General features: G+C 38.0%; 1 protein-coding gene across 1 annotated transcript in view; it reads left to right on the top strand.

The window, feature by feature from the left end:
- LOC117021904 (cytosolic beta-glucosidase) overlaps positions 1–16,639 on the top strand; it is a 108,878-nt gene that overhangs the window by 15,887 nt on the left and 76,352 nt on the right. Inside the window, exon 2 of the mRNA XM_033105286.1 lies at positions 12,020–12,247. Coding sequence (XP_032961177.1) covers positions 12,020–12,247 — 228 coding nt within the window. The remainder of the gene's footprint in view (positions 1–12,019; positions 12,248–16,639) is intronic.

The raw sequence follows: 16,639 nt of genomic DNA, 5'->3' as shown, positions 1-16,639 counted from the left end.
GGTTATAAAACCCTCATGTGAGAGGTGCCTTCCCTATACCTGGAAGAAGGGAGCATGCTTAGCTCTGAAAACAGAGGGCCACTGAGGAGGATCTGAATAAACAAGCCTTGCTAAATGTCCCCCAATTTCCTACACTTACCTCATACTCCTTAACCTGTCACATCCCTCCATGACCCTTCCCTCTCCATCAAGCCTCGCATAAAACACACAGGTCTAACTATTTCCTTGGGTCTTCACTTCCTTATGGAGGCTCCCCTCTCATGTAAAATTTAGATACATTTGTATGCTTTTCTCTTGTTAACCTGTCTTTGTCAGTTTCATTTTAAGCCACAGCGAGGGACTCGGAGATGGTGAAGGAAAACGTTTTTCCTTCCCTACGCATGTAAAGTGCTTGGCAAGGTTCCTACCCCACTGTAAGGGCTTAATCATCAATGATAGCTGTTACTGATATCATGTTTTTTTCCAGTAGACTTTCCATCCTTTTGAATGAGGCTCAGATCAGCATAGTGGAAATCACAACATGAAGCTACCTTAGATTCACGTCGTTCTCTGATGGATGGAAAGGAGAGGCGCTCCTTCAAAGACAGAGAAAAGTGTCTTTCCTTAGGTGGAGGGATCTCATGTATTAATGGCTGCATGCAAAGAGACTTAATTGAAAGATAAAAGAATAATTGCAGCAGAATAGCAGAGGCAAAAGCAGTTAAGGCACAAAGCTGCATATGTTAAGCAGGAGTGAAGTCAGTGAAGAAGGATGCTGAGAATTCTTTGTAGCGAAAGGCATGGTCATCAGAAAACAAACGACAGGACAAGTACAGGGTTGGCGTCCAGGATGTCAAGTCCCAGAACCAGAATGAAGTGTTTCCTCTCACTCTTTATTCCTAAAAGAATGAATCACCTCTCTGAAGGACTGAATGGTTATTTGAATGATAATCACATTCTCTTATGGATGATATCAGTACAGTCCACGAGTAGGAACCTCAGGGCACTTTGTCTTGGTTTACCCCTGTCCGTTGGTGGAGTCAGCTCTTCCATTTAGTAGAAAACACATGGGGCCTCTGTTTCTCTGGTGGCGTTGTCTTATTGTGTGCTAGATCTTTTCTATTTGCCCGTCCAGATCTGCTCTTCACCTTTCCCGGCTCTTTGCCTTGGGTGGCCAACCTATATGGATAGCGTTATCCTTTGGCTTTGCTTTGGACTTGATCAATGGGAAGCATCAGCAGGAGACGGCAGAGGCGAGTAGGAGGAGAGAGAAGCCCAAGTAGTTGTTCTTCAGGTTCCCTCCCTGCTGGATTGCAGTGGGTTGGCTGTGGTCCTCTAGGAAAGACCTCCTCTCCTGCCAGGCAGCTCTCAGCAAGCCACGACACGCTTCAGGTTCTGGAAACCGATTCTGCTTCCAGCCTCCAATGACTTGTGCTGGTGCGAGCCCTGAGGTACTGCACCAGCCCTTGTTGCTTTTTCCCAAGCCCTGCTCACACTGCTGTAAACAGTCCTTTTATGAACCTCCCCTCAGTTACCCAGTTTGAGCACCATCTGTTTCCTGCCAGGACCCTGGCTGATACATATGGCCACTTTCAGTTGCAAAACACAGTTTGGGTACTTAAAATAATTAATCTACAAAATAGTTAAAACTCCAAATCTGACTTAGAATTAAGTTCCTTTCTTAGCTCTATTGGAGGAGAGGGTGTGGCCATCTTTTTACTTTCCCTGCTTCTCTTACTGCCGCTTGTTCACCAAGCCTTCCAACCTGGTTGAACCTGAGTAATCTGGTTGAAGGTGAGGTAATAAAAAGGAAAGCTCTTAAAGTGGTTTCACAACATCTGGCATATATTTCGAGCGGATTCTTTTTCTCATGGACATGTCTGTGGCTTCTTCAGAGACCTCCCCATTGCTGGGGAGTATCCTAATATTCTAGAGGCATGTGACATGTGACACTCTCTCCTCCAGCTTATCACTTCCTCTCTCTAGCCGTGAACCTCCACTTCCTTCTGTTGAGGAGAAGCTTGTTTTAAAGCGTTTAGCTGCATTAAAGATGTTTGTTTTCAGGTTTTTGGCTTTTCTTAAGGTAATTGTAGTAACACAGCTTTCTTTAAAATCATTCTGCTTTTATTTTCTGTTTACTCCAAGATTTGGTTAGAATGAAAAACAAACAAACAAACAAATCTAAGTGGCTAGATCGGCTTATTTTTTTGTTAATTCTCCCTTCCTCCTGCCCTCCCTTCCTGCCTTCCTTTTATCCTTACCTCCTTCTCTCCCTCCTTCTTTCCTCTTTTTTTGGGGGGGTTTAATTGTCAGAGAATGTAGTCTGCATGAATTGTAATATTTGTGAATACTTTAAGAGTGTTTGAAAATAATTTTCTGTTATTCAGTAACAATTTGTCTCTCTTTCACATGTATGTAGTCATCATATGTGTGCATATATTTGTATATATAAGTATATATACATATATATACACGCATCCATACATGCATATATACCTATATGTATAAAGTCATACATAGATATCTGTCCATAAGAGAAGAAGCTTATAATCTGTTAATCAAATTATCTCTGTCTTTGTCAGTTTCTGAGCAAGTCTCTCACTGTATTAGTGTAGTTTTCAATATATCCCTGCATTCATGGCAGGTTTTTTCTTATATATTTCAAACCTGTGTTCTTAGATGCAAAGAAGCTCCTGATTATGATATAGTTCTGGTGAACTGTAACTTTTATTACTATGAGAATATTATTTTGTTCCATTCGATGCTTTTTATTTCTATTCATTGTTATATAATATTAATATTGCTACATCTTTTTTATCAGTATTTTTATGATAAATATTTTTCGTCAACCTTTACTTTTGTTCAAATAGGACGATTTAATGGATGTGTGATTTTTATGATTACCAATGTTTTAAGTTTATTCTGCCATATCATTTTATATTTCAGTGCAATCGTTTCCTTTTGCTCCCTCCTTCTGTCCCCCTGGTCCCACCATTTCTTTACTCTTTTTCCCATCTAGTGCAATGTTTCCCATTGAGGTGCTGTTGGCATTTGATCTGGCCATTTCTTGGTTGTGTGTAGCTTCTCTGACCTTGGCAGGACTTCGCTGTTGGCCATGCCACTAAATATCAGTAGCAATATTTAGTCACTGGGTCAACCAAAAGCACAGCCACCCATGTCTACGTCCTCCTTCAGGTGTCATGCTACTCCTGACCTTGGACCAGCACTTACTAGTCTGGGACCTAGGTCTATAGTTTCTCTCTTTAGTGGTTATCTTCATTTCTCTAACTTGATTTTAAATTTTATCTGAGTAACGTATGTGCATAGTTGAAGAACTCAAATAGTGTTGCAAGAGTTATAACGCCTAACAACAAATAAAGGATTTTTTTATGTCACTCCTCTCTACTTTCTATTTATTTTCTACAAAGCCAACACTTTTGAGTCTTTTCATGATCATTTTCTAGTATTTATTTCTGTGTTTCTAAATAACATGCATATACAGCTATTATTTGATGTTCTAGGTGAACATATAACACATTAACTTCCTATTATGTAAGATGAGCTTTTTTTTTAAAGCCTGTTTACAGCATCATATTCACAAAACAAACTTTCTCGTCTCCATTTTTCCAATTTGGTTATTTAACAAATGTTGTTTAAATTGTTGCTCAGTTTTTACATTGCTGTTTTATGTAAATATTGTGCACGACTGAGCCACCTAACAGCCTTTTTTTTCCTTGTACAGTGTTTGTTTTGTTTGAGAGTTAATAATTGTCTGTTGCTATTGGCTTCCTCTTCTAAATTCTTTCACTAATGCATCCCTACACTGTCTGCCAGAAACGTAAATTGCTCCTTGACATGTACAGATACATCAGATGCTTTATTGTTTTGTTTTTTTTTCCCTTTTGGAGACACTCCTTCTGGAACTCTCCATCCCCTGGTGATACAATAGTGAAATGTGTTTCCATGCAGTATGGTGTTTTTTCTTGTCACTTTGGGGCCCTTCTCTCTTCTGGATTAGCTTTGAATATAAAGGACTGCTTCTAGATCAGAGTACTTTTGTTCATCACAACCTCAAAGTTTCACATAGAATAGTTATGTCTAATGCACTTAATGAATGTCAGTTGTAAAAATAAACAAATATTTTCACCTGAAAGCACACTCAGTCATAACTTACAAATGGCCATTACTTGACTTTTTAGCCACATCTCATCTTTCAAATAAAGAATTTGCAATAACTCACAAGCATGAATATAACTTGTGCATCTCACGGTGAAGCAATGAAACAACAAACACCATTATTCTTATTTTGTGTTAACGCACCACACAACAAGGATTTTGGTCAGCATGTACTATTTCATATACCACCCACGGTAATGGAAAGACACAGATAAGTGAGTGAAGCCTGGACCCTGCCTTGGCAAAGCTCTAAGTGTGAAGGAGGCAAAGGATATTTTTAAAGGTGACTCTAACGCTCTGTGTTACTTGTATGGTGGGCACACCGAGGAGGATGTGATGGTGCCGGGGGGTTAGAAAATGCTACTAAAAAGAGGTGATGTAGTGAAATGTCATTTTTGGGTTTTGCAGGAACAGTATACACACACTTATTTCTTTTTCACTTGACATGAATTCCTGTGTACAGAGGACTGAGGTCTGTGTAGGTCTGTGTCCTCTCCAGGGAGATGATCACAGCTGAAGTGAAAGTGACATGACACCATTTGTAACAATGGCTTCTAAATCAGGAGCCGAGGGCCCTGCAGACCAAAGCATACAAGCCCAGACACTTGCTTCTTCATCAGGGGCAAGTTTGCAAATATTTTTAGAGTATTGCCTACATGTGCACTCTGATATCCAGAGCAGGCATTGAGTCTAGAAGGGGAGAAAACTAATACTTGTTGAGCACATACCATCTGCTGTGGCCTTAACTAGGCCTTTTGCTTCAGCTCAGTTGATTTTTTCTAGAACCCCGTGAAGTAAATATTATCCTCTCACTTTACATACAGAGAAGTCATGTAAGGAGTAGAAACTGGACTGAAACTCACCTATGCCCGGCTCTGGGGCCTGTGCTCTTCCCATAATGCTTTGCAGCCTTGGAAGTCTTTGATCTTTAGGTTTGTAGGTAATATCAATATTGTACATTTTTGTGGGAATCCCTTCTATATCCTAGCATGGTGAGAATTCAGAGAACTTTATTTTCTTCCAAATTACTAAAAAAAATAAAATAAAATATGGGAGCTTATCATTTCTTGCCCAAAATACTGCAATCACCTGCCAGCTGGCCTTTGTGCCCACGGTGCCTTCTTTGTGCAGCTCACCCTCGCGTTGCCAGAGTTACACGCTTGCTATTCCCCTTGTCAGGTCCACTGTGAGAATTCTTACTTATCTTTCAACACTTGCCTTAGAATGTTTTCTCTTGGGCAAGCCTATCTGACTTCCAATGACAGAAGTAACTCTTAAATGCTTGCTTCTTGATTCTCCCATAGTATTTTTACACGATCTTCATATAACTCTTATCTGAATGTAGTCTAAGAATTTATTTCTCTGATGTCAACTAGATTGTGACATCCTCAAAGGAAAGTGGATAGGCAATAATTATGTGTGAAATGTGTCAATGCAGAGTGAAACATTAATTCACAAAGAAAGATTTCATTCAGTCCAAGACTCACCTAAGCTGTCAATAATAGACTTAATAGAGTTTAATCTATTGATATCAATAAAGGTAGGACTGGTGTATCATATTCAGTGATTAGCTACGTGATATGTGATCTTGGGAAAGTTACTCAGTCTTCATGAGGTTTAGTTTCCTTTTGTTCTTATTACGTAGTAATACTAATGGTACATCTTTGAAGGGTGGTTGTAAGGGAAAGAATGAGGTGGTTAATGTAAGTTTTTGGAATAGGACTGAGAGAGAACTAACAATTGTGTTTACTGTAATATAAACAATGAAATATAAAAATTGATAAAATAACAATTATAATTTGTATAGGTGCATAGTATAAAATAAAAAGAATATCCACATAATCACCATATTTCTAGAACCCCTCCCCAGTATATGCTCCTTACCCCTCTTCCCAAAGGTATGAATATTGCATTTATCAAGTCTTGCTTTTCATATGGTTTCAGCCCATGAGAATGTACAGCTAAACAAATTATTATATAATTTTACATGTTTTGAACATTATATAAATGGAAACATATTGTGTGCATTTTTTGCAACTTGCTTCTTCCCTCTCAGTATTAACATTTGGGAGATTTATTCATGTTGATCTGTGTAGATGTAGTTTATTCATTCTTACTCCTGTATAGTCTTTCATTATGTGACTATTCTATAGTTCACTTATTTTTTTCCTTGATTCATTGTCCTGACAAAGGAAATTTAGGCAGTTTCCAGTGTAGGTTTTGTTACTGCTTTCGTTATTATTGCAATCATGGCTATAGGTGTCTCCTGGTCTATATTTGTAGAAACGGTATAGGTGGTACGTGAATAACTGGGTTTTGGTATATGTGCTTTTTCAACTTTACTAGCTATTTCCATGTTGTTCTCCTACCAGCAGTGTATAAACATTCCTGTCATGCAGTAATCTCCCTAATGCTTGATATTGCCCAACTTTTAAATTTATGCCAACTGTGTGGGTGTAGAATGGTAGGTAACTCATTGTGGTTTTCATTTGCATTTCCCAGATTTTTAATGATCTCTTACATTTTAAAAAATGTTTGCTAGAAAGTGTTTCTCCTTCTGTGAAGGAACTATTCACATTTTTGGTCCCTTTTTCAATAGTCTTGTTTTTTATTTAATTAAAATATCCAAATATAATTGTGATTTTGTCTATTTTTTGCAGTTTCTATCAGTTTTTGCTTCACATATTTTGAATCTCTGTTACTATGTACATAAACACTTAAGATTGTAAGTCCTCTTGATAAATTGACCCCTGTAATATAATGAAATGAACTGTCTTTATACCTGGTAATATTTTTGCTCTGAAATCTTCTCTGATATTAACATAGCTATTCCAGTTTTCTTTGATTAGTGTTAGCATGGTACATCTTTTTCAAACTGTCAGTTTTAACCTTCTTTTGTCTTTATATTTAAAGTGAGTTTCTTGCATCTATGTTTATTCAAATACAGTCACGTCATCTTCTTCTGGAACACCGTTATGACGTACTAAATGCATCCGTATGTCTGACGATCTTAACTGGGGCTTATTTTCAGGGTAGGTCTTATTTTCGGGAAACACGGTACATTGTCATCTGCCTGAGTGACTTTCTTGAATTTATTATAGTGAGGGTTTGTTGGTGATGAATTCTTTGAGCATTTGTATGTGTGAAAAAGTCTTTAGCCTTCATGTTTGAAATATATTTGGCTGGGTATAGAATTATAGTTGGACACACTTTTTTCCCCTTTCATTATTTTAAAGATGTTAGTCCACTGTTTCCTTGCTTGCAACACATCTACTCTATTATTATCTTTGTTCCTCTAGAGCAGGGGTGTCCAAACTGCGGCCCGCGGGCCAACTGCGGCCCGCGATCCATTTTTTATTGGCCCGCAGCAAATTCCAAAAATATATTTAGTTTACTTAAGTAAACCAGGTGAGGCAATACGTACTTCACCTCGAGTGAGTGGCCCGGCTGTTTGTGTATTTTAGCGCATATGGCCCTTGGTGGAAAATGTTGAAAAAAGTTTGGACACCCCTGCTATAGACATTATGTCTTTTTCCTCTGGAAGCTTTTAAGGTTCTTCTTATCATCACTTTGAGCAATTTATGTGCTTTAACATAGTTTTTTAACCTATTTTCTGCTTAGGGTTCATTGATTTTTGAGTTTATATTTTTCATCACATTAAAAAGAATTTCAGCTGTTATTTCTTCAGGCATTTTTTCTGCGCCCTTGCTTTTTCGTCCTTTGGAGATTCTGATTACATGTATATTAAGCTCACGAAAGATGCCCCATAGGTCTTCTATTTATATTTTGAGGGTTTTTTTATCTATGTTTCGCTTTAGAGAGTTTCTATTGCTATGTCTTCGAGTACACTAATCTTTTCTTTGGCAATGTTTAATCTTCTAATCTACTATTAATCCCACCTAGTGTATTTTTCATCTCAGGCACTGCAGTTTTTATCTCTTGAAGTTCAATTTAGACTCCCCCCCCCAAATTTTCCATGTCTCTACTTACTTTTGCATCTATGTTTATGAGTGATGTTGGTTTATAATTTTTTTTTTTTTTTGGTAGGGCCATTTTCTGTTTTGGGAATTAAGGCCATTTTAGCCACATAAAAGGAGTTGAGAAATTCTTTTTTATTTTCTGGAATAACTTGTGCAAGAGTAGAGGTTTTATTTTAAAAATGTTTAATAGAAGTCAGTTGTAGAACCAACTGGCACGGCATTGTCTTTGTGAAACATTTTAACTACTGATTAATTTTTAAATAGTTAAAAGAACTTTCAAGTTTTTTACTTTTTTCTTGAGCCAATTTTGATGTTTTAATTTCCTAGAATTTGTCATCTCCGTATAACATTCTGAACGTATTTTTATAAAGTTTTAAAAATAATGTACTCTTTCATCAGTGTAATCTCTGCAATTTCTGTAGCTATGTTTCCTTTTGTATTACCAATACCTACTTTAAATTTTTTTCTCTCATTTAAAAAATGTATTTTGCAGTTTTTTTCCATTTTGTTAGAAAACTACCCTTTGCTTCTGGTAATCCTCTCTACCTGGTTTGTTTTCTATTTTCTGATTTCTGATCTTACCTTATTTTTTTCTCCTATTTTTTTGCGTCACCTTCTGTTTTCTTCCTTGTTCTTTCTCCTCCTTTCTTCTTTGTCCTCCTCCTGTTCCTCTTTCTTCTTTAAAACCTTTATGTGAAATACTTGGCTCATTAACTCTGAGCCTTGCTTCTTTTCTAATACATGCATTAAAGCTTTCTCTGCAAATTTCACTTACACTAGCTGCCACAATGTTTTAATATTTATTTGTTTTAATTTAGTTTCTAATATTTTCTGGTGACTTAGTATGCCTTCTTTAACCCTTAAGTTATTCAGAGGTACCTTTTCAGATTTCTGAACTTTTGGGATTTCTAATATTCTTTAGATATTGAACTCTAACATGATTTATTATAGATTGCCATCTGCATTTCTCCAACCTTTTGAAATTTGTAGAGACTTTATGGTACTCAACATTTATAATGTTTTTGTCTCCTTTAAAAAATGGAGTATATTCTGCAATTGTGGTATTCATTATTGTGTAGTGTCATTTATATCAGTTAGATCAACCTTGTTAATGATATCTGCCCTCCTAATTCTCTTTTTTTCTCAGATTCTGAGAGAGGTTTTGGTATCAAGGTTATTCTAGTCACATAAAAAGAATTGGTTAATTCTTTCTTTATTTTCTGGAATAATTTGTGCAGGAGAAAAGGGTGTTTTTTTTTTGTCATTGTTTTTAAAGGCAGAAGTTTTTTGTTTATTTTTCACTCTGAAAAGAAAGAAAAGTATTTGTTGTTTGTTACAGGTTTGTTAGAACTCACATTCATTAAAATCTCCTGTTCTGAGGTGGGTTTGTCAATGTTGCTTTTCAGTTGTGTCAATTTTGCTTCACAAATTTGAAACCCGATTCTTAGGTACGTTCACATGTAAGACAGCGTCATTGTCATGTACTTACCCGCATTAACTTCTGGAATTTCCCCTTGAACTCTTTTGCTTTTTTGGGGGGTGGGAGTAGGCAGTGATATCTTTTATCCATATTTTGACTTTCAATTGTTCGATATTCTTATGTCTTAAGTGAATGGGTAGACAGCATATAACTGAATTTTTAAAAAAATCTAGTCTGACAATATTTCTCTTTCATCTGGAGATTTTAGTCCATTCACTTGTATTGTTATAAGTGGTAATTTATATCTTGTCCTACCATTTACGTTTTTTTCTTTCTGATTTTCTTGCCTTCTTTTTGATTTATTTAGTTTTCTCCCATGTGCTATAATGGTTGATTGTGTGGGCTCTGGAAATTAAATGTCACCACTAGCCTAATTTTATAATTCCAAGGCATGTTACTGCCTGTTTACCTCAGGTTTATATGTTCAGAAAATACGTGAATTATTGTACATATTTTTAAATATACAAAACATGATAAACATATTATATATATATTTATTTTTTTTAAATTAGTACACTAAAGGCTATTATCGTAGAACCATTTTAGGTTTACAGAAAAATTGAGCAGAAAGTACAGAGAGTTATCAGATAATCCATTCTCCCAATTTTCCCTTACTATTATTAACATCTTGCATTAGTGTGGGGCATTTGTTATAACTGATAAAAGAGTATTGGTACATCATTAACTAAAGTTAACATTTATGGTTTTGACAAATTAATAATGACATGTATCCACCATTACAGTATTACATGGAAGAGTTTCATTGCCCTGAAAATCTTCTGTACTCCTCTTATTCATTCCTATATCCATTCTTTTTAACCTCGACTTTGTCATTGTTGCTGTTTAACATTATAATTTTGAAGGTATCTTTGTCCAGTCAGGCTGCTATAATAAAACACCATAAACTGGGTGGCTTATAAACCACAGACATTTATTACTCACAGTTCTGAGGGCTGGAAGTTCGAGATCCGATTGCTAGCATGGCTGGGTGAGAGCTCTGCTTCGCGTCACCGACTTGCTGTGTCCTCACATGGTAGAGGGGTAGGGGAGCTCTGTGGGTTCTCTTTTATAAGAGCACTAATGTCATTCAGGGGGGCTCTAGTCTCACGACCCAAGCACCTCCCAAAGGCCGTCCTCCTAATGCCATCACTTTGGGCATTAGGATGTCAGCGTACAAATTTTTGGGGACACAAACAAAGACCATAGTGGATGGATGGTCATCTGTGCTCAGATTCATTCATTTTAACTGTTGATTCGTGTTTCCTTTCTATGGACACACCTTAAATTAATTATCTGTTTTGCCGTTGATAGGATGTAAGTCATTGCCAGGATTTTGCTATTATAGATTTCTCTGCCTCAATAATCTCATATATATTCTTTGTGAAAATATATGAGTGTTTCTCCAGAGTATGCACCTAGAAGTGGAATTAGAGAGTCGTGAGCTTTGAAAAATTAATCCTTTCTGTCATAAAATGGATTCTAACTACGTCTTTAAACAAAATTTCTATGTGAACAGATAGTCCAAATCTAACGGCACGTTTCCTTGCTGTTCCTTTCATGGGCACGACTCTCTCTTCCCTGGAGATTTAGTTGAATCCTAGCTCTTCTTTACCCTTTTCCTCCTGTTCCTACCTCCAAGCAATTCACCTTGATGATCCAACTTTACCTTTAGGTTTCAGGCTAGAAGTCACTTCTCTAAGAGACCTCTGACTCTCGTCGACAGGATAAAGGCCCCTCCTGGTTTTCTTGCAGAGGCCTTTATTCGGCAGTTTTGCAATTGCCTATCGCTAAATTCCCCACAGACAGGAAGCACGCAGAGTTCACGTTGGTGTCCTCTGGGCTCGGTGTGGTGCCTGACACATAACATTACGAAGGGATGAATGCAGGACACTAATATCCTCTCGGCAATGGTGGGAACTAGCACTTTACCCACAGATAATTGACTGGATCATCACTGGCTCCATTATTAAATAACAGGAGAATAGGAGTCAAGGGTAGAAGGCCTTGATAAGGTTCTGAGACGGGCGTGTACCTCAAGAACAAGGCCTGTCAGTCATGGCCAAGAGAAATGGTCACAAGGAGTTGTTTTCAGCTCAGACATTCATCAGCGGTGGCCTGCCTCTGTTTCCCAGCCAGGAGATCTTCAGATAATGAGCCATGAAATCCTGCTACATGGCAGCACCATACAATAATTTTTCATTTGCTACCAGTCAGCTTCAGGGATCAAGGACGGCTAAACACATAACCCCACTCATGCATGTTATTTTAAAGGCACATTTTAAAGTTATAAATACGGTACATTGAGTTAATGAGGTATGTTCTTTTGGCGACAAATATTTACATTCTACATAGGCCTCTTACATAGGTCAAGAGTGTAACTGTTTCATTTTCTTCTTTTTCTCAGGAGGCTGGGATGCAGATGGAAAAGGCCCTAGTGTCTGGGACACATTCACCCATCAGGGAGGAGAGAGAGTTTTCAAGAACCAGACTGGCGATGTCGCTTGTGGCAGCTACACTCTGTGGGAGGAAGATTTGAAATGTATCAAACAGCTTGGATTGACTCATTACCACTTCTCTCTTTCCTGGTCACGTCTGTTACCTGATGGGACGACAGGTTTCATCAACCAAAAAGGCAAGTGTTTCTTAAAAAATAGAAGGTTGCAGCTTTAATTCAAGGTTATTGCTACGGCCTGGCATAATTAATCCAGTATGCTAGTCTGCAGTGTAGCTTTGCAATTGCAAGTTTTTTAGAGTGATTATGGGATAAATTTTTTGAAATGGGTTTGCATTAGCTTTCTCAGTGATATTCTGGTTTCTCTTAACTGGAGATTTTTGTTGGGAGAGGACAGATCGATGGGCAGGAAGAGGGTTAGAATAAGTGTTTTATTTATATAAGGTGTTACTTGACTGTTAACCTGAAAGTGAATTTCCAAAAGTTGTGTATAAATTATTTTCAGTTGTGTTGCACTGTGATGAGTTATGAAAAGCCTGGAGAACTGAGACGATTCTGAGCATGTCAATAGGAGCTGAATTAATGGAGCTAGTTAAATACAGAGAGGTTAGCACCAAGGCACCTAGAGTCTACTTACTTGGGGTTCGATGCCAGCTACATCACTTACTATCTGTGTAAGCATCTCCTGGGCATCTCTTGGTGCCTAGTTTCCCCACAAGTAGAAAAGGATACTGTAATACTTCCTACTTCAGAGAATTGTTGGAAGATTAAATGAAATAATCTTTGTAAAGTCTTTACACATTAGCTGGTGTATGATAGAATAATTCAAGAAGTGTTAGCTATTACTATTTGTATTATGCCTTGTAATTAAAAAGATTACTGACCTATTTGAAAGACTGTTATCTATGAGACATATTAGCTACATTTTCTAAAAGATATAATCATCACAATTTACAGAGGTGCATGTCCAAATCCAGATATTTTGTAAAATGTGGCTCTGGAAGTTAAACCTAAAGTCTGACTACTTCCTTCCACTCAATAGGGTTGGCAAACTATGACCTAAGGGCCAACTTTGGCCTGCCTCCTATTTTTGTAAATAAAGTTTTATTGCAACATGTCATTCCTAATCATTGCATGTTGTCTATGGCTGCCTTCCCACTATAATGGCAGAATTGAATAGTGGGGGGCAGAGAGCGTATGACCTGCAAAGCCTGAAATATTTACTATCTGGTTCTTTATAGGAATGGTTTTTGACCCCTGTGCTACAACATAATGGCTTCTTCATAAAAAAAACCTTTATTGCTATTTTGTCCTGGAAAGGATGTCACGCTACACCTAGAGTTAGGATGAGATGAGGGAAGAGACGTGCCTGAGGTGCAAAATTTAAGGAGGCATCCCTCTCAGGGTCTCGCAAGTACAAGATGGGTACTTGTAGGAACCTGAGAGAAGGCACTTGTTTGCCTCAGCATCCTTCCAGCCTAAAGAGACTTTATGGATACTAAATCACTACTTTTGAGTAAATGATCTGATTTTGTGCATAGTAAGAACAACCTGTGATAACAATTTCTCGATCGACTTGTTCACTTACAATGCACCTTTTCTGTCCAGTGGGGTCATCTCTACATTGTGACATGGGACTGCAATTCCTGAACTCACAGGTAGCCTGTGGCCTTAGAGTAGCCTCCCCCAAATCGCAACAACACAAGGTTAGCAGGTCTTCAGCGCACAATCTCCCACCTTCCTAAGCCATCCTCTGTACCCTTTCTTCTCTTTGGCACCATCATACCTCCAAGGTCTAAAATCTAAGAGTAATCTTTGAATCTTCTCTTTTGTTTGCTTCCTACATCTGTTGGTTGCCAAATATGATCCAGTCTACTTATGGCTCTTTAACTTCTCCCCTCCTAGCCATCTTCTTTGCCCCTGCCCTAGTTGAGGTGTTTATCGTTCTTGTCAAGGACCTTTTGATATACCTTGACAGGTCTACCTACTTTCATTCTCTTTCTTTGTCCTTTAATCCTTTGTACAGAATGCTACCACAGCAACTTTCCTGAAGCTTGGCCTAAGTCCTTTGGCTTGCATCATCTCCTGCTAAATGCAAAGCGAGATAATTTTTTTTTTTTTTAAGTAACCCCAAGCCTCAACGTACAGTCTACACTCCTTCATATATCATTCTAGGTTTTATTTGACTTAGTCTTAACTCACCCCTGACTCATCACAGGCTGAAAAAGTTCTCCCATGTGTATGACCCATGCAATTCCCAGAACACATAACCCACCACTTATTAAACATACTGCACAATTTTCCACTTTGGTCGGAATTAAGCTCTTTCTCCTGCCTGGAATGGCCTTTCCTTAACTCTTACCTATGCACTTACTGTCCTGTTAAGGCCAAGCACAGATGTTTCCTCTTCTTTAGAGCTACCCAATGTCAAGACAGTAGAGATCTTTTTTTTTTTTTCCTATTTCCATAGCACTTCGTAAAACTCTTAGGGTATTTCTCACATTCTTCACTCTTGTTATTATATTCCCTCTTAGACTATAAGCACCTTGAGTGAATTCACTTCAAGAAATGTGTTTTACGTGTCTATTGCATGTCAAGGACTGTGCTCAGTATTCATAACATAGATATAAGACAATCCCCCGAATTGCAAATTGCTTACAGTATGATGGGAGATGATTCTGCCTTGGTCACCACTGTGATCTAGTCCAGTGTCTTGCAGGGAGGAATTCAGTAAACATTGACTGAATTTAGTTGAATTAGGTCAATAGCAATCATAAAATTACTCTAAGGATAGGAATGGTTGCCTTTTATTGAGCCTGTAGTATGAGCAACTCACTGTGCCTGCATTGTACCTGCGTTTGCTGATGGAATCTCCTAACAGCTCTATGAATGAGGGCCTTCTCTAACTAGAGGGAATCATGGTAACCTGGATGTAAGGCTGGGTGTGAATTTGCCAAGATTACAGCTTTAGTTCCGGCTGAGTTCAGCCTAGGTCTGTCTGACATCAAAGACTGCGTATCCAGTCTAGAACTGTCTACAGCCTCACCGAACCACTTCTATTCTTTGTGCTTCTATTTCCCTGTTGATGAAATAAAGTGGACACACTGCATCGCTCCAACTCTGTCCTCTGTTCTAATCCATGGTTCTGTGAGTTGGGAGTTGTCACTGAGCTTCCATTTGGCTGATAAACAACAGAAAAATTGAAAACAGAACGAAACCATAAACAACCCACCAGCTCGTAATACAGGTCCATCATCCATTATCTGCAATTCTAAAGTCCAAAAGGGCCCTGAATACTGAATCCTTTATAGCAAGTTTAGTTATAAAACCAATTTGGCAGCATACGCTGAACTGAATTGATGTGAAAGTTTTTTTGCTTTTTGTTTTTTAATCATCTCAGTTTATTCTGTTTGATGAGAACATTTAAATATTTGACTACAGAAATATTAAGGGACACTGACTCAGGTGCACAGGGGCTGGGGTGTTAAACTTCATGTATGGTATTTACTCTGCGTTTCCTCTCTAAAATTAAAAAATTCTGAATATGCTCGCCACCGCGATTTTCAATAAAGTGTTATTGAACCCATGTCAACATATCAAGCTACTTGAAACCAATTTGTGGTACACAGACGTTCATGAAGCACAACTGGAGATCAGCAGTGCACGAGCAGGGAAGCAGGAAAGCTGGAGCATGGAGGTGGTGGAACTAGAATCACTAGGTCACCTGGACAAGGTGGGGGAAGCCACCTGGGCAAATCCCAGGTGGGGATCCCATGTCCCCAGCACTGAGCTCTTTGTGTTTGGCTCCAGCCTTTGTAAAGCCATCGCCGATTAATATTACAGTTTTTTGCATGAGCAAGAGGGCACTGGAGGTGCTTCTAGGAGGCAGAATTTCAGTAAGCAGTGGCTCACTTTTTTGTTCAGTGATGTGTTGAAGCCATTGGAACTGTTTTTACTCAGAAAGACCGTCGTTTGTGTTTTTGTTTAATTAGTTTCTCAAAGAGCATGTGAAGAATGGAAAATCCTTGTCACTATCCTTTCCATGGAACCCCCTTTTTTGTGTTTGACTCCCTATTTTAAAGCTTGATTAGAGAACGTTTGGAAACTTGTAAAATCCTGTGTTCCTAAATTAAAAGACTATTTTACAAAATGGAATTGTTACACAGTCTTTCTCTTTCAAATGTCAAGTTTTCAAGGCTTAACAAGAAGAGATTGAGCTGGCAACTGAAATCACATATTTCTCTATTTCTCAACTGCTCAAGTGTGCGTTCATATCTGCCACAAATGTAAGTTTCACGTGATTAGTAGGGGACCCACGTATTAGAAATAAAAAGAAAAAGGAATGTTTTGGCAGAATTTTTATTCCCTTTAAGATTTAAAACATAAGCACACTTAGCAGAAATGGTAATTAAGTAAATTAACTACAGAAACCTGTATTAATCTCTCCCTCTATGTCGGGCAGTGTGGTAGGCTGGATAATGCCACCCCCATCCCCAAAGACATCCACCTCCTAATTCTTAGAAACTGAATATACACGTATATTCCTCTTTTAGAGATAAAAAACTTGGGCAT

Source organism: Rhinolophus ferrumequinum, chromosome 5 (assembly GCF_004115265.2).
Source record: "Rhinolophus ferrumequinum isolate MPI-CBG mRhiFer1 chromosome 5, mRhiFer1_v1.p, whole genome shotgun sequence".
Classification (NCBI taxonomy): domain Eukaryota; kingdom Metazoa; phylum Chordata; class Mammalia; order Chiroptera; family Rhinolophidae; genus Rhinolophus; species Rhinolophus ferrumequinum.
Note: the sequence above shows the minus strand (reverse complement) of the source record. Positions and strands in the feature narration are given on the sequence as shown.